Source organism: Heterodontus francisci, chromosome 7 (genome assembly GCF_036365525.1).
Source record: "Heterodontus francisci isolate sHetFra1 chromosome 7, sHetFra1.hap1, whole genome shotgun sequence".
NCBI classification, from domain to species: Eukaryota; Metazoa; Chordata; class Chondrichthyes; order Heterodontiformes; family Heterodontidae; genus Heterodontus; species Heterodontus francisci.
Window position 1 is genome coordinate 71,405,820 of NC_090377.1, and position 21,894 is coordinate 71,427,713.

The window sequence follows — 21,894 nt, forward strand, 5'->3', positions numbered from 1 at the left end:
CTATACTAGGGGCAATTTATAATGGTCTTTGGCATGTGGGAGGAAACCGGAGCACCCGGAGGAAACCCACGCAGACACAGGGAGAACTTGCAAACTCCACACAGGCAGCACCCGGAATTGAACTCGGGTCATTGGAGCTGTGAGGCTGCGGTGCTAACCACTGTTAGTTGCACAATCTGGGCACAAAGATCCACTTTGAACCCAGGATTGGTTCCAGAAGCTGGCCGAGCGCGTCTACCCTGAGGCACAGTGTGGCTTTCGTGCAGAGAGATCGACTATTGACATGCTGTTCTCCCTTCGTCAGATACAGGAGAAATGCCGTGAACAACAGATGCCCCTCTACATTGCTTTCATTGATCTCGCCAAAGCCTTTGACCTCGTCAGCAGACGTGGTCTCTTCAGACTACTAGAAAAGATCGGATGTCCACCAAAGCTACTAAGTATCATCACCTCATTCCATGACAATATGAAAGGCACAATTCAACATGGTGGCTCCTCATCAGAGCCCTTTCCTATCCTGAGTGGTGTGAAACAGGGCTGTGTTCTCGCACCCACACTTTTTGGGATTTTCTTCTCCCTGCTGCTTTCACATGCGTTCAAATCCTCTGAAGAAGGAATTTTCCTCCACACAAGATCAGGGGGCAGGTTGTTCAACCTTGCCCGTCTAAGAGCGAAGTCCAAAGTACGGAAAGTCCTCATCAGAGAACTCCTCTTTGCTGACGATGCTGCTTTAACATCTCACACTGAAGAATGCCTGCAGAGTCTCATCGACAGGTTTGCGTCTGCCTGCAATGAATTTGGCCTAACCATCAGCCTCAAGAAAACGAACATCATGGGGCAGGATGTCAGAAATGCTCCATCCATCAATATTGGCGACCACGCTCTGGAAGTGGTTCAAGAGTTCACCTACCTAGGCTCAACTATCACCAGTAACCTGTCTCTAGATGCAGAAATCAACAAGCGCATGGGTAAGGCTTCCACTGCTATGTTCAGACTGGCCAAGAGAGTGTGGGAAAATGGCGCACTGACACGGAACACAAAAGTCCGAGTGTATCAGGCCTGTGTCCTCAGTACCTTGCTCTACGGCAGCGAGGCCTGGACAACGTATGCCAGCCAAGAGCGACGTCTCAATTCATTCCATCTTCGCTGCCTTCGGAGAATACTTGGCATCAGGTGGCAGGACTATATCTCCAACACAGAAGTCCTTGAAGCGGCCAACATCCCCAGCTTATACACACTACTGAGTCAGCGGCGCTTGAGATGGCTTGGCCATGTGAGCCGCATGGAAGATGGCAGGATCCCCAAAGACACATTGTACAGCGAGCTCGCCACTGGTATCAGACCCACCGGCCGTCCATGTCTCCGTTATAAAGACGTCTGCAAACGCGACATGAAATCGTGTGACATTGATCACAAGTCGTGGGAGTCAGTTGCCAGCATTCGCCAGAGCTGGCGGGCAGCCATAAAGACAGGGCTAAATTGTGGCGAGTCGAAGAGACTTAGTAGTTGGCAGGAAAAAAGACAGAGGCGCAAGGGGAGAGCCAACTGTGCAACAGCCCCAACAAACAAATTTCTCTGCAGCACCTGTGGAAGAGCCTGTCACTCCAGAATTGGCCTTTATAGCCACTCCAGGCGCTGCTTCACAAACCACTGACCACCTCCAGGCGCGTATCCATTGTCTCTCGAGATAAGGAGGCCCAAAAGAACAAAAGAATCTAGTTCAGTTTCTGGTCAATGCTAACATCCAGGATGTTGATAGTGTGGGATTCAGTGATCATAATGCCATTGAATGTCAAAGGGAGATGGTTGGATTCTGTCTTTTTGGAGATGGTCATTGCCTAGAACTTGTGTGGCGCGAATGTTACTTGCCATTTTTATCAGCCCAAGCCTGAATGTTGTCCATGTCTTGCTGCATATGGACATGGACTGCTTCAGTATCTGAGGAGTTGCAAATGGTGCTGAACATTTTGCAATCATCAGCGAGCATCACCACTTTTGACCTTATGATGGAGGGAAGGTCATTGATGAAGCAGCTGAAGATGGTTGGGCCTAGGACACTACCTTGAGGAACTCCTGCAGTGATGTCCTGGGACTGACATGATTGACCTCCAACAACCACAACCATCTTCCTTTGTGCTAGGTATGACTCCAACCAGCGGAGAGTTTTCCCCCGATTCCCATTGACTCCAGTTTTGCTAGAGCTCCTTGATGCCACACTCGCTCAAATGCTGTCTTGATGTCAAGGTCAGTCACTCTCACCTCACCTCTAGAGTTCAGCTCTTTTGTCCATGTTTGGACCAAGGCTGTAATGAGGTCAGGAGCTGAGTGGCCCTGGCGGAACCCAAACTGAGCGTCAGTGAGCAGGTTATTGTTGAGCAAGTGCCGCTTGATAGCACTGTCAACGACCCCTTCCATCACTTTACTGATGATCGGGAGTAGACTGATAGGGTGCGCATTGGCCGGGTTGGATTTGTCCTGCTTTTTGTGCACAGGATATACCTGGGCAATTTTCCACATTACCGATTTCCTAATATTAGCTTTAAAAGTAATTTAGGAAAATAAACTGAACAAAAACTGCTAGAAGCTAAAATAAAACTCTGATGCATCCTTTAAAATTAGGTACATTGTACAAGATCAGTCTGCATAATTCAAATCCAGCTGAGTTTTTTTTTAAAGATTTTAGATTTTAGAGATACAGCACTGAAACAGGCCCTTCGGCCCACCGAGTCTGTGCCGACCATTAACCACCCATTTATACTAATCCTACACTAATCCCATATTCCTACCACAACCTCACCGGTCCCTATATTCCCCTGCCACCTACCTATACTAGGGGCAATTTATAATGGTCTTTGGCATGTGGGAGGAAACCGGAGCACCCGGAGGAAACCCACGCAGACACAGGGAGAACTTGCAAACTCCACACAGGCAGCACCCGGAATTGAACTCGGGTCATTGGAGCTGTGAGGCTGCGGTGCTAACCACTGTTAGTTGCACAATCTGGGCACAAAGATCCACTTTGAACCCAGGATTTTTGGGAGGCTAAAGTCGTCAAGTAAAAATTTTAACATGTTATAAGATTCAACGCATAAATTTAATCATGTTATTATGAATTATGATTTTTTTGAGGGACGTATACAACTAAACCTAGAACTAAAAAATTACAAGTATCTGGCTGTCTGCAAACTAAGTGTATCAACAATAATTCTAATTGACTGCAGGCTTGTACGTATTAACAGGAATTGGATTTGGTGGCCTAAAAGGGAACAGGTCACCTTCATCACAGTTCTATCTCATTAAACCGCTCAACATCCAAATTGCCATGTACAAAATACATGAACAATTTGTTAGTGACTTATAATTAGAAATGATGAACTGGGATTTAAAAGCTATAATTCAGTGTTGGAGTTCAGTTGATGTGAATAAATTCCTTGAATTTTGCCTATAGTTTATAACCCCGTCTGTGCCTACAATTTATAACACCAACTACATTCTAAGCATCTATATTTTGTGTACACATTTTTATGTAGGCTGCACTAATGCTCACTGAAGCCTTGAAAGAACGAGAAGCACAGATAGAACTAAAGCGGAAAAAAATAAATCTTCTTGAAAGACAAGACAAAAGGCAACTGGAGGAATTGCAACGCCGAATGAACTTGGGTGAGGATGAAGAGTATCAAAAAATAATAAAACAAAAAGAACAGAGAAAGGTTCTTGCTGATTTTCATCAACAGCAGTGAGTATAGCATAAATTTCTTTTATGTTATTGAAATAAATTTATTTGTGTTATAATTTGTCCAAAATAATTTTAAAAATTCTGTTTGACACCATTTAAATCATCCAGCACTTTGAAGAAATTATACAGTCTCAGCACATGGACAAAAATGAAATCACTGTTGGTACGAGAATGTTAAAGTTTGTATGAATGTTGAGATTACAACACTATAATAATGCTTAACTTTGTTTATTGGTCTGTTTCTTGATCTGGGTTTCTAATTTTTAGCCATTGAGAAGCTAACTGTACGAAGTATTAAAGATCTTTCATCTCGTGACTGCCTTAGCTATTAAAGACTGATACATGTGGAACAAGCATCTAGCTCTAGAGACATCAGCAAAGTCATAGAAATAGTTGTCTGCTTGTGCCTCATTCAGGAAAAGTTGCACACTGTAGGTAACATAATTAGACTGGGAAAATAACATACAAAATTGGGGAGAATGTTTTACAATTTTTTTGTACAAAATTTCTCTCATATGATTTCCTCGTTTCTGGCATTCTGGGAATAATCTACTGGCCATGTATCGGTAGAGCTTATGCTCATTTTATTTTTTTCTAAAGTTCTAAGTGACTTTCTCTGTTCAGAATTTTGGTCCCCTTTGATCTGGAAGCTACTCACATAAGTTTATGCATGCTTAGAGATTTCATTAGATTAAGGATGTAATAGATTTTAACCAAATTTATAGGACTTCTCAACTCTCAACTTCTAAATTCATGGGCATAGTGTGGTACTATAGTTAGCACCCTGTCCTTTCACTTCAGGAGACTGGATTTGAATCCAGCTTAAGTTGATGGGATGACTAACTTCTTCTGCCCCTTTAAGGACCAAATGTAAAATGTGCTGCGGGATTTCAATCCAATTCCAAAATGAACAAGAGATCAGGGCACAAAACTATCCATAATTTGATACAAATCGAGACTAAATACATGTCTGACAACGGGAAGCACAACACTGGTGTAGTGGGAAATAATACTGTGTAGCTGAGAGAACAGAGAGGATATAATGAGGGGTAGGCAGGCAGTGGAGACTTTATGGGTAAAATTAAGAAATAGAAAAGGATTTAAGACTGTAGTTGGAATTGTGTATAAGCCCCCTGTAGTAGCTATGGAGTGGTAGATTGTATAAATGCAGAGATTAGACAAGTATGAAACAAATGCAGAGTGGTTTTAATTGGGAATCTTAGCTTTCAAATAGATTGGGATAAGCAGACTAGCACATGTCAAAAAGATAGTGAATTTCTTGAGTATGTCTGGAATAGTTTGCTGCAACAATACATCCTAGAACCAACAAGGGGGAAGGCCATATTAGATTTAGTAATGAGTAATGAGCCAGATTTAGTTAACAGCCTAACGGTACATGAATATTTATTTAATAGTGATCATAAAATGAGTTAAAATGGCTGCTTCAAATTGCATTTAAACCTCAAAATTCATCTCATTGCATAAATCCCAGGCATTTTTCAAGAACGATAATAAACTTTGTGAAAGTACTCCTGACACTGTAAAATTAGATAATTGATTTTTTTTGGAAACTGAAAAGTAGAGCTGGTGATACTTTGATCTCCGATCCTGCTGTCTTCACCGTCCAGAGTGTCCGCGGTCACGGCGTGCGGTAAGTCCATTGAAGAGAAGAAGGAGCAGTGGGACCCGAGGGTAACCTTGCGAAAAGGTGCCCCGAAGACCCAAAAAGCCACAAACGGCTCCTCGGCTGCAACTTCAAAGCGCCCGCGGGAGATGTCTCGGAGAGCATCTGCAGCGCACTGTCGGCAATGCTGGTACCGGCGCACGAGGATGTCGCTCACCTCCCGAAGGTTGCGGACCAGATTTCCAGGCGTCGATGGTGGGAACTGAGGAAATGGCTTATTACCTGCACCCCCTTTACAACCCCCCCTTCCACCCCTCACTTCCCCTTCCCAGCTCCACTCTCTCAGCTCACTTCCCCTCCCCCCTCACAACCCCTTCCCAGCCCCCCCTCGCACCATCTTCCCCCTGCACCCCCCCCCACCCCCTTACAACCCCCTTCCCTCCACCCCTCCCCCTCGCACCCCCTCCTCCCACCGGCATCATCCTACACCTGTGTAGGGGCCCTAACAACCCCACTGCCTTGTGGGCATCTCGGGAGAGACCAAGGCTAAGGGAGTAAACCCTAACAGAAAATCCGGAGCGGAACTCCGTAGGCGGTCATGTGTCACCTTTGGCATGTTTCCGGCAGTTCCTGCAGCCATACCGGTGCCAAACGTCGTGCTCTGCACTCCTTTGGACCCCACCAGAAAGGCCGAGAGGGGGGTTTTGACAATTGGGCAACTCTCAACCTCCATACATTCGCCCAGGCATGCACCATGGAGAGGTCACTCCATAGTTGCCTCACAGCGACTGAAACAACACGGAAGGCAGCAGTTACGGGTTATAAGTCCAGCTAAATTGGCGTAGAGATTGGGTGCCACAGGTTGCCTTTGTCGGTGGGAGAGGTCATCGCACCTCACTGGACAGCTACCGCCCGCCTCAAACCGGGCAGCCCCGGTCAATAAGGTTCTGTCCCGCTACAGTCCACCTGCTTCAATGGGTGCTTGGAGCTCAGGGTCATTGCCCGAAAGGTGGACTGCAACACCGCACCAAACAACATGAAAAAAGGAAAGAAGGTACCAGCCCTTCGCTTTGCAAGCTGGAACGTCAGAACTATGTGTCCTGGCCTGTCGGAAGACCTTACACAAATCAACGATTCTCGGAGGACCGCCATCATTAACAACGAGCTCAGTAGACTCAATGTAGACATTGCAGCACTTCAGGAGACACACCTCCCCGCGAGTGGATCTCTAGCAGAGCAAGACTACACCTTCTTCTGGCAGGGCAGGGATCCTGAAGAACCAAGACAGCATGGAGTGGGCTTCGCCATCAGAAACCCCTTGCTCAGCATGATACAGCCTCCCTCAAATGGCTCGGAACGCATACTGTCCATCCAACTGCTCACCACCTCTGGTCCAGTACACCGACTCAGCATCTATGCTCCAACACTCTGCTCCCCACCTGAAGCTAAAGACCAGTTTTACGAGGAACTCCATAACATTAGCAGCATCCCCAACACCGAACACCTGTTCCTGCTGGGGGACTTTAATGCCAGGGTTGGGGCCGACCATGACTCATGGCCCTCCTGCCTTGGGCGCTATGGCGTTGGAAGGATGAATGAGAACGGGCAGAGACTGCTTGAGTTGTGTACCTATCATAACCTCTGCATCACCAACTCGTTCTTTCACACTAAACCCTGTCACCAGGTTTCATGGAGGCACCCAAGATCGCGTCGTTGGCACCAGCTAGACCTCATCGTCACAAGGCGAGCCTCCTTAAACAGTGTTCAAATCACACGCAGCTTCCACAGTGCGGACTGCGACACCGACCACTCCCTGGTGTGCAGCAAGGTTAGACGCAGACCAAAGAAGTTGCATCATTCCAAGCAGAAGGGCCACCCGCGCATCAACACGAGCAGAATTTCTCATCCACAGCTGTTACAAAAATTTCTAAATTCACTTGTAACAGCCCTTCAAAACACTCCCACAGGGGATGGTGAGACCAAGTGGGCCCACATCAGAGACGCCATCTATGAGTCAGCTTTGACCACCTATGGCAAACGTGCGAAGAGAAATGCAGACTGGTTTCAATCTCATGATGAAGAGCTGGAACCTATCATAGCCGCTAAGCGCATTGCACTGTTGAACTATAAGAAAGCCCCCAGCGAGTTAACATCCGTAGCACTTAAAGCAGCCAGAAGCACTGCACAAAGAACAGCCAGGTGCTGCGCAAATGACTACTGGTAACACCTATGCAGTCATATTCAGCTGGCCTCAGACACCGGAAACATCAGAGGAATGTATGATGGCATTAAGAGAGCTTTTGGGCCAACCATCAAGAAGATCGCCCCCCTCAAATCTAAATCAGGGGACACAATCACTGACAAATGGACTGCTGGGTTGAGCACTACCTAGAACTGTACTCCAGGGAGAATGTTGTCACTGAGACTGCCCTCAATGCAGCCCAGCCTCAGGGAGAATGTTGTCACTGAGACTGCCCTCAATGCAGCCCAGCCTCTACCAGTCATGGATGAGCTGGACGTACAGCCAACAAAATCGGAACTCAGTGATGCCATTGATTCTCTTGCCAGCGGAAAAGCCCCTGGGAAGGACAGCATTACCCCTGAAATAATCAAGAGTGCCAAGCCTGCTATACTCCTCAGCACTACATGAACTGCTATGCCTGTGCTGGGACGAGGGAGCAGTACCTCAGGACCTGCGCGATGCCAATATCATCACCCTCTATAAAAACAAAGGTGACCGCGGTGACTGCAACAACTACCGTGGAATCTCCCTGCTCAGCATAGTGGGGAAAGTCTTTGCTCGAGTTGCTCTAAACAGGCTCCAGAAGCTGGCCGAACGCGTCTACCCTGAGGCACAGTGTGGCTTTCGTGCAGAGAGATCGACCGCTGACATGCTGTTCTCCCTTCGTCAGATACAGGAGAAATGAAATTTTCCTCCACACAAGATCAGGGGGCAGGTTGTTCAACCTTGCCCGTCTAAGAGCGAAGTCCAAAGTACGGAAAGTCCTCATCAGGGAACTCCTCTTTGCTGACGATGCTGCTTTAACATCTCACACTGAAGAGTGCCTGCAGAGTCTCATTGACAGGTTTGCGGCTGCCTGCAATGAATTTGGCCTAACCATCAGCCTCAAGAAAACGAACATCATGGGGCAGGACGTCAGAAATGCTCCATCCATCAATATTGGCGACCACGCTCTGGAACTGGTTCAAGAGTTCACCTACCTAGGCTCAACTATCACCAGTAACCTGTCTCTAGATGCTGAAATCAACAAGCGCATGGGAAAGGCTTCCACTGCTATGTCCAGACTGGCCAAGAGAGTGTGGGAAAATGGCGCACTGACACGGTACACAAAAGGCCAAGTGTATCAAGCCTGTGTCCTTAGTACCTTGCTCTATGGCAGCGAGGCCTGGACAACGTATGTCAGCCAAGAGCGACGTCTCAATTCATTCCATCTTCGCTGCCTCCGGAGAATCCTTGGCATCAGGTGGCAGGACCGTATCTCCAACACAGAAGTCCTCGAGGCAGCCAACATCCCCAGCTTATACACCCTACTGAGTCAGCAGCGCTTGAGATGGCTTGGCCATGTGAGCCGCATGGAAGATGGCAGGATCCCCAAAGACACATTGTACAGCGAGCTCGCCACTGGTATCAGACCCACCGGCCGTCCATGTCTCCACTTTAAAGACGTCTGCAAACGCGACATGAAGTCCTGTGACATTGATCACAAGTCGTGGGAGTCAGTTGCCAGCGTTCGCCAGAGCTGGCGGGCAGCCATAAAGGCGAGGCTAAAGTGTGGCAAGTCGAAGAGACTTAGCAGTTGGCAGGAAAAAAGACAAAAGTGCAAGGGGAGAGCCAACTGTGTAACAGCCCCGACAAACAAATTTTTCTGCAGCACCTGTGGAAGAGCCTGTCACTCTAGAATTGGCCTTTATAGCCACTCCAGGCGTTGCTCCACACACCACTGACCACCTCCAGGCGCTTACCCATTGTCTCTCGAGATAAGGAGGCCAAAGAAAAAAAGTGATCATAATATGACCAAGTCCAATGTAGTGTTTGAAATGGCAAAACGTGAAACAGTACTAAGATTCTAGATTTAGGTAAGGCTGACCTCAGTGGAATGGGACAAAGACTATCCAAAGAAAAGTAGGCAAATCTGTTAATGGGTAAAAAGACAGATCAATGGGAGGTGTTCAAAAAGAATTTAATGGGATACAGAACCAGTTTATTTCCCTAAGGAGCAAGAGCTATACTTGCCAAAAAAAACATGGATGACTTAAGAGATAAGGAACAACATAAAACTAAAAAGCATTAAAAAATGCAAAAAAAAAAGGACAAACCCTGGTGAATGGGAGAGATACCAAGAACAGTAAAGGGTGGCAAAAAGGTTGTAAGAGCTACAAAAAGGGAGTATGAAATGAAACTTACAAAGGATATCAAAATCAGTACAAAAATATTTTACAATTACATTAGGAAAAAGAGGATGGTCAGGAGCAATGTGGACCCCTTGAAAATAGATAACGGTGATAATGTCAATGAAAATAAGGAAAGATCGGGAAGCAAAGAAAGGAAGAGGGGTGGCAGTATTGAGGAGAATATTATAGTGCTGGAAAGCAAGGATGTCAAGAACAGAATCTATTTGTTTAGATTTAAGGAACAATAGAGGTACCATTATACTACTCGGTGTATTCTACAGGCCACCAAACAGTGGGAAAGATATAGAGGAGCAAATTTGCAGGGAAATTGCATTGAGATGCAAACACTATGGAGTAGTGATAATGGAGGACTTCAATTATCCTAATATAGACTGGGACAATAATAATATAAAGGGCAGAGAGGGGCCAGAGTTTCTGAAGTGTATTCAGAGAATTTTCTTGATCAGTATGTTTCACGCCCAACGAGGAATGAGGCATTGCGGGATCTGGTTCTGGGGCATTAGAGTGGGACAAGTGGATCAGGTGTTTAGGGGGACAGTGATCATCCTATCACAAGGTTTAGGTAAGCTATTGAAAAGGACAATGAGCAATCTAGAGTTAAAATACTTAATTGGAGGAGGGCCAATTTCAATGGGATGAGAACAGATCTGTCGCAGGTAAATTGGAATGGCAAGCAAAATTGTAAAGGAACAATGGGCTGCCTTTAAAGACGGATGGTTCAGGTACATTTGAGGTACATTCCCAGGAGGGAGAAAGGTAGGGAAACCAAATTCAGAGCTTTCTGGATGACAAAAGAGATAGAGAGTAAAATGAAGCAGAAAAAGGGGGTGCATGACAGATGTCAGGTTGATAATTCAATGTCAGGCTGAATATATAAAGTTTAGAGGGGAACTGAAAAAGAGAATAAGAGAGGTAAAGAGAGAGTGTGAGAAAAGACTGGCAGTTAACATAAAAGAGAATCCAAAAGTCTTCCATATGCATATAAATAGTAAAATGGTAGGAAGCGGAGGGGTGGGGCCAATTAGGTAACTAAAAGGGCAGAGAGCCTGTCTGAGGTATTTGATGAGTACTTTGCATCTGTCTTTACCAAGGAAGAAGATGCTGCCACAATCATAGTGAAAGAGAAGGTAGCTGAGTTACTGGATGGGCTAAAAATTGATAAAGAGGAGGTATTAGAAAGGCTGGTTGTACTTAAAGCTGATAAGTCACCAGGACCGCATGGGATGCATCCGCAGATGCTGAGGGAAGTAAGGGTTTAAATTGTGGAGGCACTGGCCATAATCTTCTAATCCTCCTTAGATATGGTGGGTGGTGCCAGAGGACTGGAGAACTGCAGATGTTACACCCTTGTTCAAAGAAGGGTGTAACGATAAACCCAGCCACAACAGGCCAGTCCATTTAACCTCAGCTGTTGGAGATGATGGTCCAGGACAAAATTAACAGTCACTTAGACAAGTGACAATTGATTAAGGAAAACCAGCACGGATTTGTTAAAATAAAATTGTGTTTGACTTTTTTGACGAGTTAACAGAGAGGGTTGAACAGACACAGAAAAAAATCAAAAAGGCTCATGGACAGCTGGCCTTAAATCCTGTTTGACAAATTTATCAGTTTTTTGAGGATGTAATGAGTAGGGTAGATAAAGGCGAACCAGTAGATGTAGTATACCTGGATTTCCAAAAGGCATTTAATAAGGTGCCACACAAAAGGCAAGGTAAGGGCTCATGGTGTTGGGGGTAAAATGGATAGAGGATTGGTTAACAGACAGGAAGCAGAGAGTGGGCATAAATGGGGCAATTTCAATTTGGCAGGCAGTGAATAGTGGGGTGCTGCAAGTATCAGTGCTGGAGCCTTAGCTATTTACACTCTATAATAAAGATTTGGAAGAAGAGACAGAGAGTAATGTATCTAAGTTTGCTGATGGTACAAAGATCGGTGGGAAAGGTAAGCTGAGAGGAGGACAAAGAGAGGCTGCAAAGAGATATAGACAGGTTAAGTGAGCGGGCAACATATGAACATGTGAAGTCGGAGCAGAAGTAGGCCATTCGGCCCCTCGAGCCTGCTCCGCCATTCAATAAGATCATGGCTAATCTGTTTGTGTTTCGAATTTCACACTCCCATCTACCCCCTATAACCCTTGATTCCCTTGCCTAACAAGAATCTATTTACCTCTGCCTTAAAAATATTGAGTGACCCCGCCTCTAACAGCTTCTGAGGCAAAAGGTTCCAAAGTTGCAGAACCCTCTGAGAAATAATTTCTCCTCATCTCTATCCTAAAAGGGCGATCCCTAATTTTAAAACAGTGCCCACTAGTTCTTGACTCACCCACAAGAGGAAACATCCTCTCTACATCCACCTTGTTTAGACCGTTCAGGATCTTATAAACTCCAATCAAGTCTTCCCTCACTCTTCTAATCTCCAGTGAAAACAAGCCCAGTCTGTCCAATCTTTCCTCATCAGACCACTCGCTCATTCCAGGTAAAAATCTAGTAAACCTCCTCTGAACTGCCTCCAACACATGGACATCCTTCCTTAAATAAGGAGACCAAAGCTGCACACAGTTTTCGAGATGTGATCTCACCAATGCCCTGCCTAACTGAAGCATAACATCCTTACTTTTATTTTCAATTCCTTTTGTAATAAAGGATAGCATTCCATTAGCCTTCTTTATTACCTGCTGTACCTACATACTAACTTTTTGTGACTCCTGCACTAGAACACCTAAATCCCTCTGCACTTTGGAATTCTGCAGTTGTTCTCTGTTTAAATAATACTCTGCTTTTTTATTCTTCCCGCCACAGTGAAAAACTTCACATTTTCCTACATTATACTCCATCTGCCAGACTTTTGCCCACTCACTCAACCTATATATATCGGTCTGCAACCTCCTTATGTTCCCTTCACAACATACTTTCCTATCTATCTTTGTGTCACCTGCAAATTTAGCTACCATGCCATCGCTCCCTTCATCTAAGTCATTTATATAAATTGTAAAAAGTTGAGGCCCCAGCACAGACCGCTGCGGGACTCCACTCGTCACATCCTGCCAATCAGTAAAGGACCCATTTATGCATACTCTGTTTTCTGCCAGCCAGCCAATCTTCTATCCATGCTAATATGTTACCCCCTACACCATAAGCTCCTACTTTGCACAATAACCTTTTGTGTGGCACCCTGTCAAATGCCTTCTGGAAATCCAAGTACAATATGTCAACGGGCTCCCCTTTATCCACAGCACATGTCACTCCTTCAAAGAACTCCAACAAATTGGTTGAACATGATTTCCCTTTCACAAAACCATGCTGACTATTCCCGATGACCTTGAGTTTTTCGAAGTGCCCAGCTTCAACCTCCTTAATGATTGATTCTAACACCTTCCCCACGACAGACGTCAAGCTAACTGGTCTATAGTTAACTGTTTTCTGCCTCCTCCCCTTCTTTAATAGAGGGGTTATATTTGCTACTTTCCAGTCTGATGGAACCTTACCAAAATCTAGTGAATTTTAAAAAATTAACACCAATGCGTCTACTACCTTATTAGCCACCTCTTTGAAGACCCAAGGATGAAGTCCATCAGGACCCAGGGACTTGTCAGCCCACAGCTCCATCAGTTTGGTCAGTACTGCTTCCCTGGTGATTGTAATTTCACCAAGTTTCTCTCTACCTTCCACCTGATTTACAGCTATTGCCAGAATGCTTGTTGTATCCTCTATAGTGAAGACAGAAGCAAAATATTTGTTCATTGCATCCGCCATTTCCTTTATTATCAATTATTTGCTCCCCATTCTCACTCGCTAGAGGTCCAACACTCACTTTACTTACTCTTTTCCTTTTTAAATATCTGTAGAAACTCTTGCTATCCATCTCTACATTTCTAGTTAGCTTCCTCTCATGCTCTAATTTCTTTCTCCCGATTAATCTTTTAGTCATTCTCTGCCGTTCTTTATATTCTGACCAATCATCTGAACTACCATGCATCTTTGCGCAATTTTCCTTAAGTTTGATGCTTTTCTTAACTTCTTTATTTGACCACGGATGGTGGGTTCTCCCCTTAGAATTTTTCTTTATAGTAGGAATATGCTTATTCTAAGTATTCTGAAATATCCCCTTAAATATCTGCCACTGTTTCTCTATTGATCTATCTCCAAGCCTAGTAACCCAGTTCACTTCAGCTAGCTCAACTTTCATGCCCACATAGGTGCCCTTATTCAAGTTTAAAATACTAGTTTTAGTCCCACTCTTCTCTCTTTCAAACTGGGATGTAAAATTCAATCATATGGCGGTCGCTGCTACCTAGAGGTGCCTTTACTCTGAGGTCATTAATTAATCCTGTCACATTACACAATACCAAGACTAATATAACCTGCTCTCTGGTTGGTTCCAGAACATGCTGCTCTAAGAAACTATTTTGAAAGCATTCTATGATTTCCTCATCCAGGCTACTATTGCCAATCTGATTTTTCCAGTTTATATGTAAATTAAAATCATCCATGATTATTGCCGTCCCTTTATCACAAGCACCTAATATTTCTTCTTGTATACTTCATCCTACATTGTGATTACTGTTCAGGGGCCTGTAGACCACTTCCACTAGTGACTTCTTTCCTCTACTATTCCTCATCTCCACCCAAACCGATTCTATATCCGGATCTCCCGAACCAAGGTCATCTCTAACTATTGCACCTATGCCATCCTTGATTTAACAGTGCTACCCCTCCACTTTTACCTAGCTTCCTATTCTTCTTGAATATCACGTACCCCTCAATATTCAGGACCCAGTCCTTGTCATTCTGCAGCCATGTCTCCGTAACGACTATCAGATCATATTTATTTACTTGTGCGCTATCAGTTCGTCAACTAGATGGCAAATGGAGTATAATGTAGGGAAGTATGAAGTTGTTCACTTTGGTCGTAAAAATAGAAAAGCAGATTTTTTTTTTAAAGGTGTGAAACTGGTAAATGTTGGTGTTCAGAGGGACATCAATACTCGTATAAGGAACGCACAAAGGTGCAGCAGGCTATTAGGAAGGCAAATGGCATGTTGGCCTTTATTGCATGGGGTTTGGAGTACAGGAATAAAGAAGTCTTACTAAAATTGTACAGGGCTTTGGTGAGACTGCACCTGGAATACTGCAGTTTAATTTACCCATCAACCCGCAAGTCTTTGGCATGTGGCTGGAATAGATAGAGTTTTGGTCTCACAGGGAATCGAGGGATATGGGGAGTGGGCAGGAAAGTGGAAATGAGGCCCAAGATCAGCCATGATCGTATTGAATGGCAAAGCAGGCTCGATGGGCCATATGGTCTACTTCTGTTCCTATTTCTTGTGTTCTTGTGAATACAAGGGGGTAGCTGTACAACTATACAAAGCCCTAGTTAGAGCACACCTGGAGTACTGTGAGCAGTTCTGGGCACATCTTAAGAAGGATGGAGAACAAGGAAATGGCGGAATGATGAACAGGTATTTTTTGTCTGTCTTCACTGTAGAAGACTAAGAAAATGTCCCAAAGATACTTGAAAATCAAAAGGCAAAAGAGAGGGAGGAACTTAAAACAATCACCATCGCCAGGGAAAAGGTACTGGAAAACTATTAGACCTAAAGTCTCCAGGGCCTGATGGCTTGCATCTTAAAAGAAGTGGATGCAGTGATAACCTTCCAAAATTCCTTTAGATTCTGTAAGGATCCCAGTGGATTGGAAAATCGTAAATGTAACACCTTTATTCAAGAAAGGAGGGAGACAGAAAGCAGGAAACTATAGGCTAGTTAGCCTAACATCTGTCATAGGGAAATTGCTAGAATCCATTATTAAGGAGGTTATAGCAGGATTCTTAGAAAATCATAATGGTTTCAGGCAGTCAACATGGTTTTGTGAAAGGAAAATCATGTTTAACTAATTCATTAGAGTTCTTTGAGGAAGCAACATAATAAGGTGGATAAAAGGAAACCTGTAGATATGGTGTACCTGGATTTCCAAAAGGCATTTGGTAAGGTGCCACATCAAAGGTTATTATACAAAATAATAATGCACATGTCACTCCACTTTTTAAGAAGGGTGAAAGGGGGAACCAAGGAAATTACAGACCAGTTAGCCTGACACCTGTGGTGGGCAAGTTGCTGGAGTCTATAATCAAGGATAGGGTGACTGAACCCCTCGAAAAATTTCAGTTAATCATGGACAGCCAGCATAGATTCATGACAGGAAGGTTATGCCTGACAAATCTCATTGAATTTTTTGAAGAGGTGACTAAGTAGTGGACAGGGGAATGTCTATGGATGTTATTTATATGGACTTCCAGAAGGCATTTGATAAAGTCTCACATAAGAGACTGTTAACTAAGGTAGAAGCCCATGGAGTTGAGGGCAAATTATTGACATGGTTAGGAAGTTGGTTGAGTGGTAGGCGACAGAGAGTGGGGATAACTGGTAAGTACTCCGATTGGCAGGATGTGACTAGTGGTGTCCCGCATGCATCTGTGTTGGGGCCTCAATTATTCACGTTATTCATTAACGACTTGGATGATGGCATAGTAAGTCATATATCCAAATTTGCTGATGATACAAAGTTAGGTGGCATTGTAGACAGTCTAGATGATAACATAAAATTGCATAGAGATATTGACAGACTAGGTGAGTGGGCAAAACTGTGGCAGATGGATTTCAATGCGGGCAAGTGTGAGAGTATCCAATTTGGACCAAAAAAGGATAGAGCAGGGTACTTTCTAAATGGGAAGAGGTTAAGTGCAGTGGATGTCCAGAGAGACTTGGGGGTTCAGGTGCATAGATCTTTAAAATGTCACGAGCAAGTGCAGAAAATAATCAAAAAGGCTAATGGAATGCTAGCCTTTATATCTAGAGGATTGGAGTATAAAGACACAGAGGTTATGCTGCAGCTGTACAAAACCCTGGTTAGACCCCACTTGGAGTACTGTGAGCAGTTCTGGGCACCACGCCTTAGGAAGGATATATTGGCCTTGGAGGGAGTGCAACGTTGGTTTACAAGAATGATACCTGGACTACAGGGGTTAAGTTATGAGGAGAGATTACTCAAATTAGGCCTGTTTTCGCTAGAATTTAGAAGGTTAAGGGGTGATCTGATCGAAGTCTTCAAGATATTAACAGGAAAAGACAGGCTAGATAAAGATAAACTATTTCCACTGGTTGGAGATTCTAAAACTAGGGGGCATAGTCTAAAAATAAGGACCAGACCATTCAGGAGAGATGTTAGGAAGCACTTCCTCACACAAAGGATGGTAGAGGTTTGGAACTCCCTCCCACACACTGCAGTTGAAGCTAGAACAGTTGTTAATTTTAAATCTGAGATAGATAGATTTTTGTTAAGCAAAGATATTAAGGGATATGGGCCAAAGGCAGGTATATGGAGTTAGGCCGCGGATCAGCCATGATCTCATTGATTGGCGGGACAGGCTCGAGGGGCTGAATAGCCTACTCCTGTTCCTATCTTCATATGTTCCTTTAAGAGCTCATGGTGTAGGGGGTAACATATTAGCATGGATAAAGGACAGGTTAGCAAACAGGAAGCAGAGAGTAGGGATAAATGGGACTTTTTTGGGTTGGCAAGCAGTAACTAGTGAAGTGCCATAGGGATCAGTGCTGGGGCCTCAATTATTTGCAATCTATATAAATGACTTGGATGAAGGGACCAAATGTATGGTAGCTAAATTTGCTGATGACACCAAGACAGGTAGGAAAGTAAATAAAAACAAAAAGTGCTGGAAATACTCAGCAGGTCTGGCAGCATCAGTGGAGAGAGAAGCAAAATTAATGTTTCAGGTCTGTGACCTTTCATCAGAACTGGCAAAGGTTAGAAAAGAATGACGTTTTAAGCAAGTGAAGGGAAGGTGGGGGGGGGGGGGAGAGAACAAAGGGGAAGGTGTTTGATAGGGCAGGAGAGATTAAATAAAAAAGTTGTCCTGGGATAAAGGCAAAGAATGTGTTAATGCTTGTGGTGAAAGACAAAGCATTAGTCCAGAGAGAGTGTTAATAGCAGAATAATGAGCAGCTCTGACTACATGAAAAGCAGGTACATGGTTAAAAAATAAAATATTTTTTAAAAGGCCAGTCAGGCTCTGAAATTATTGAACTCAATGTTCAGTCTGTAAGGCTGCAGAGTGCCTAATCGAAAGATCAGGTGCTGCTCCTCAAGCTTGCATTGATGTTCACTGGTACACACTGGGGAGTGTTGAAATGGCAAGCAGCTGGAAGCTCAGGGTCATGCTTTCGGACTGAGCGGAAGTGTTTCACAAAGCGGTCACCCAATCTGTGTTTGGTCTCCCCAATGTAGAGGAGAACACATTGTGAGCAGCGAATACAGTATACTAAATTGAAAGAAGTACAAGTAAATCGCTGCTTCACCTGAAAGGAAGGTTTGGGGCCTTGGATAGTGAGGAGAAAGGAGGTAAAAGGGTAGGTCTTAGACCTCTGGCGATGGCATGTGAAGGTGCCGTGGGAAGAGGATGAAATGGCGGGGGTAATGGAGGAGTGGACCAGGGTGTCGAGGAGGGAACGATCCCTTCGGAATGCTAACAGCGGAGGGGAGGGGAAGATACATTTGGTGGTGGCATCACACTGGAGGTGGCGGAAATGGCGGAGGATGATCCTCTGGATGTGGACGCTGATGGGGTGGGAAGTGAGGACAAGGGGAACCCTGTTGTGATGCTGGGAGAGAGGAGAAGGGGTGAGGGCAGAAGTGTGGGAAATGGGCAGGACATGGTTGAAGGCCCTGTCAACCGCAGTCGGGGGGGAATCCTCGGTTGAGGGAAAAGGAAGACATATCAGAGGCGCTGTTGTGGAAGGTTGCATCAGAGCAGATGTGTCAGAGACGGAGAAACAGGGAGAATGGAATGGAGTCCTTAGAGGAGGCAGGGTGTGAAGAAGTGTAGTCAAGGTAGCCGTGGGAGTTGGTGGGCTTATAATGAATGTTAGTGGACATCCTAGCCTCCGAGATGGAGACAGAGAAGTTGAGGAAGGGAAGGGAAGTGTCGGAGATGGTCCATGTAAAGGTGAAAGAAGGGTGGAAATTGGAAGAAAAGTTGATAAAGTTATCCAGTTCGGGCGGGAGCAGGAAACTACACCGATACAGTCAACAATGTACCGGAAAAAGAGTTGGCGGAGGAGGCCTGAATAGGACTGGAAGAAGGAATATTCAACACAACCCACAAACAGACAGGCATAACTAGGACTCATAAGGGTACCCATAGCAACACCTTTAATTTGGAATAAGCGAGTAGAGTTGAAGGAGAAGTTGTTCAATGTGAGAACAAGTTCAGCCAGGCGGAGGAGGGTGTTGGTGGATGGGGACTGGTTGGGCCTCTGTTCAAAGAAGAAGCGGAGAGCCCTCAAACCCTCCTGGTGGGGGATTGAGGTGTAGAGAGATTGGACTTCCATAGTGAAGAGGAGGCGGTTAGGGCCAGGAAACTGGAAATTGTCAAAACGAGTCACAGATGTAGGTGGGAAGAGACTGGACCAGCGGAGAAAAGGCTGGAAAGTAAGTTGTCAAGAGGAAATAAAGAGTCTGCAAAGGGATGTAGATGTGACATGCAGGCCCCCAACTGCCAAGAATGCAACATATTAATTTTGCCACATGGACATTAAATTTCAAATTGCTGCTGGGGAAGAAGAGAAGGCCTGATGAAAGGCATTGCCAAGCCCTCTGGCTGGAAAGACATTTTTGCATATTAACAGACAGGGGTGGAGGTGGCGTAGTGGTATTGTCACTGGACTAGTAACCTGGAGACCCAGGGTTTTCCTCTGGGGACATTGGTTCAAATCCCACCACAGCAGAAGGTGGAATTTTAATTCAATTAATGAAAAATCTGGAATTTAAAATCTAATGATGGCCATGAAACCATTGTCAATTGTTGTAAAAATCCATCTGGTTCACTAATGCCCTTTAGGGAAAGGAAATCTGCTGTCCTTACCTGGTCTGGCCTACATGCGACTCCAGACCCACAGCAATGTGGTTAACTATCGCATGCCTAGCAAACCACTCAGTTGTAACTAACCGCTATGAAGTCAATAAAAAAGAATGAAGCCGGACGGACCACACGCCATCGACCTAGGCACCGGAAACAACAACGGCAAACCCAGCCCTGTTGACCCTGCAAAGTCTTCCTGATTAACATCTGGGGGCTTGTGCCTAACTTGGGAGAGCTGGCCCACAGACTAGTCAAGCAATAGCCTGACAAAGCCATACTCACAGAATCATACCTTACAGGCAATGTCCCAGACACTGCCATCACCATCCCCGGGTATTTCCTGTCCCACCGGCAGGACAGACCCAGCAGAGGTGATGGCACATTGGTATACAGTCGGGAGGGAGTTGCCTACCTTCAGGCAGCTACACTGTTCCCAGATGCCTCTGGGGACCTGGAGGCCAACTGGAAAATTCGAGTCTGCCTCCGACAATACACTTTAACAGACCCTTAACTTGTTGAATGGGCTACTCACAGCTTGTCTGCAGGTATCCCTGTCTCCCACCCCCACTGCCATCCTGCCTCCAATAAAATGGCCTTTGGGTGGGTTGGAGCTGGCGAACTGGCACACTGGCTGACATTGCAATTGTGCAAAAGCTTCATAACACACAGAAATGTACTTTAGGGAAAAGTGAACTTTAAAAAGTGATGTTAAGCACTGGAGCTCCAAAACTCCTGGGCCCTTCCATTGTAACCCTACTGTAACTTTGGTAGGGTGATTGGAAATTAGATTGGGACTGAATATTCAGGCCATGGCTCTGAGCTGGAGTTTCCAGGATAGCCTGTTGGGTTGAAGCCTTAGCCTGCTCTCGAAGTAACCATCAACATAAGACTCACGCGTTGCCAGTATCTCAGCCCCCGATGTAGGTATGTTTGGTGGGACAGTAAAAACCTTTTTGCTGAAGTGTAGAAGTGGGGACCACCAAGTCATGATCGTGGCCTAGAACCATGAACAACAAGGTAATTGTTTTTTTAAAGTTTCCTTAGAGGGAACTTAATTATGCTCCCAGTGGCTCCCTTGTAAAGGGGCACTTTTAAGTTTCTTTGGGAGTGGAGAGTTGGAAACTCCCCTAACCCAGAATCAGGAAACCTTCCAGCATGTTGCACAAGATTGAAATCATGGGTGCACTGCTGATAGTGCAGCTGTCCAAGAGTGGTATTACAATTAAAAGATCCATCTTCTTCTGACCCCGCAGACAGCAGTTATAATCCCCACCTGCCTCCCTGCCACAGATTTGAGGACCTGGGCCATTAAAAATATCTTAATGGATATTTCCATTGAAATATGCAAACATAGTTGATACCAACTGTTACAAGTTTTCTGAGCAGCATTTTCTGTGAAGGGATATCTGTGAAAGTTGTTCACACTTCTACTAGTTTTATTTAAAAATGGTGTTCAAACATTTTTTTTGTTGCTAGGATAAAGGAAAATGAACATCTAAAAGAACAGGAGAAACAAGAAGATATAAGGGAAGGAAAAGAAATCAAGAAATTAGCAAATATATATCAATGGGAGCTCAATAAAATTGAAGAAATAAAGAGGCAAGAAAAACACAACAATATGATGAACCATAGGGTAGGCACAGCACACTTTTTCAACCAAAGGACCTGAATAACATTTGATTCCAGGAATCTGGGTGACTTGTTATTGTGGCACACTTTATAGTTGATTTATGATACGAGTTTTCAGCTTTCTGCCGTTTTCTTCATAAGTTTTCTTTGGAGAAACAGATTCTTGTATTGGTTAAGATTGCAAACACCCATGTTATTGTCCATATTATAGTTTTACTTGAAAATAGTGGTCCAACCAGAAAAAAAGTTCCTGCATATCACACTTAGTCAAATATTTTCACCAAATATAAGCACAGATTTAGGGTCAGTTTCATTGCCATGATGTAGGTGAGCACCAGGCATGGAAAACATCTGTATGCATGCCAGTTGTTGGGTTAAAGTCCTGCAGCAACTTAATGGGGAAGGTATTGTGGGCTCGAAATTTGAATCAGTAGCACCACTGAAATCAGCGCTACTGAAGCTGAATGCCCTCCTGGTAAAGGCCTGCTCAAGTCACCAAGAAAAACCCGACCCGAACCTGACGGAACCACATGGG

The 21,894-nt window shown here is 44.7% G+C and overlaps 1 protein-coding gene across 3 annotated transcripts in view; it reads left to right on the forward strand.

The window, feature by feature from the left end:
- Positions 1-21,894, forward strand: part of cfap210 (cilia and flagella associated protein 210) — a 113,935-nt gene that overhangs the window by 64,530 nt on the left and 27,511 nt on the right. For all 3 annotated transcript variants that reach the window (XM_068034561.1, XM_068034562.1, XM_068034563.1), the window contains 2 exons: positions 3,531-3,736; positions 21,207-21,363. In XM_068034561.1, coding sequence (XP_067890662.1) covers positions 3,531-3,736; positions 21,207-21,363 — 363 coding nt within the window. The remainder of the gene's footprint in view (positions 1-3,530; positions 3,737-21,206; positions 21,364-21,894) is intronic.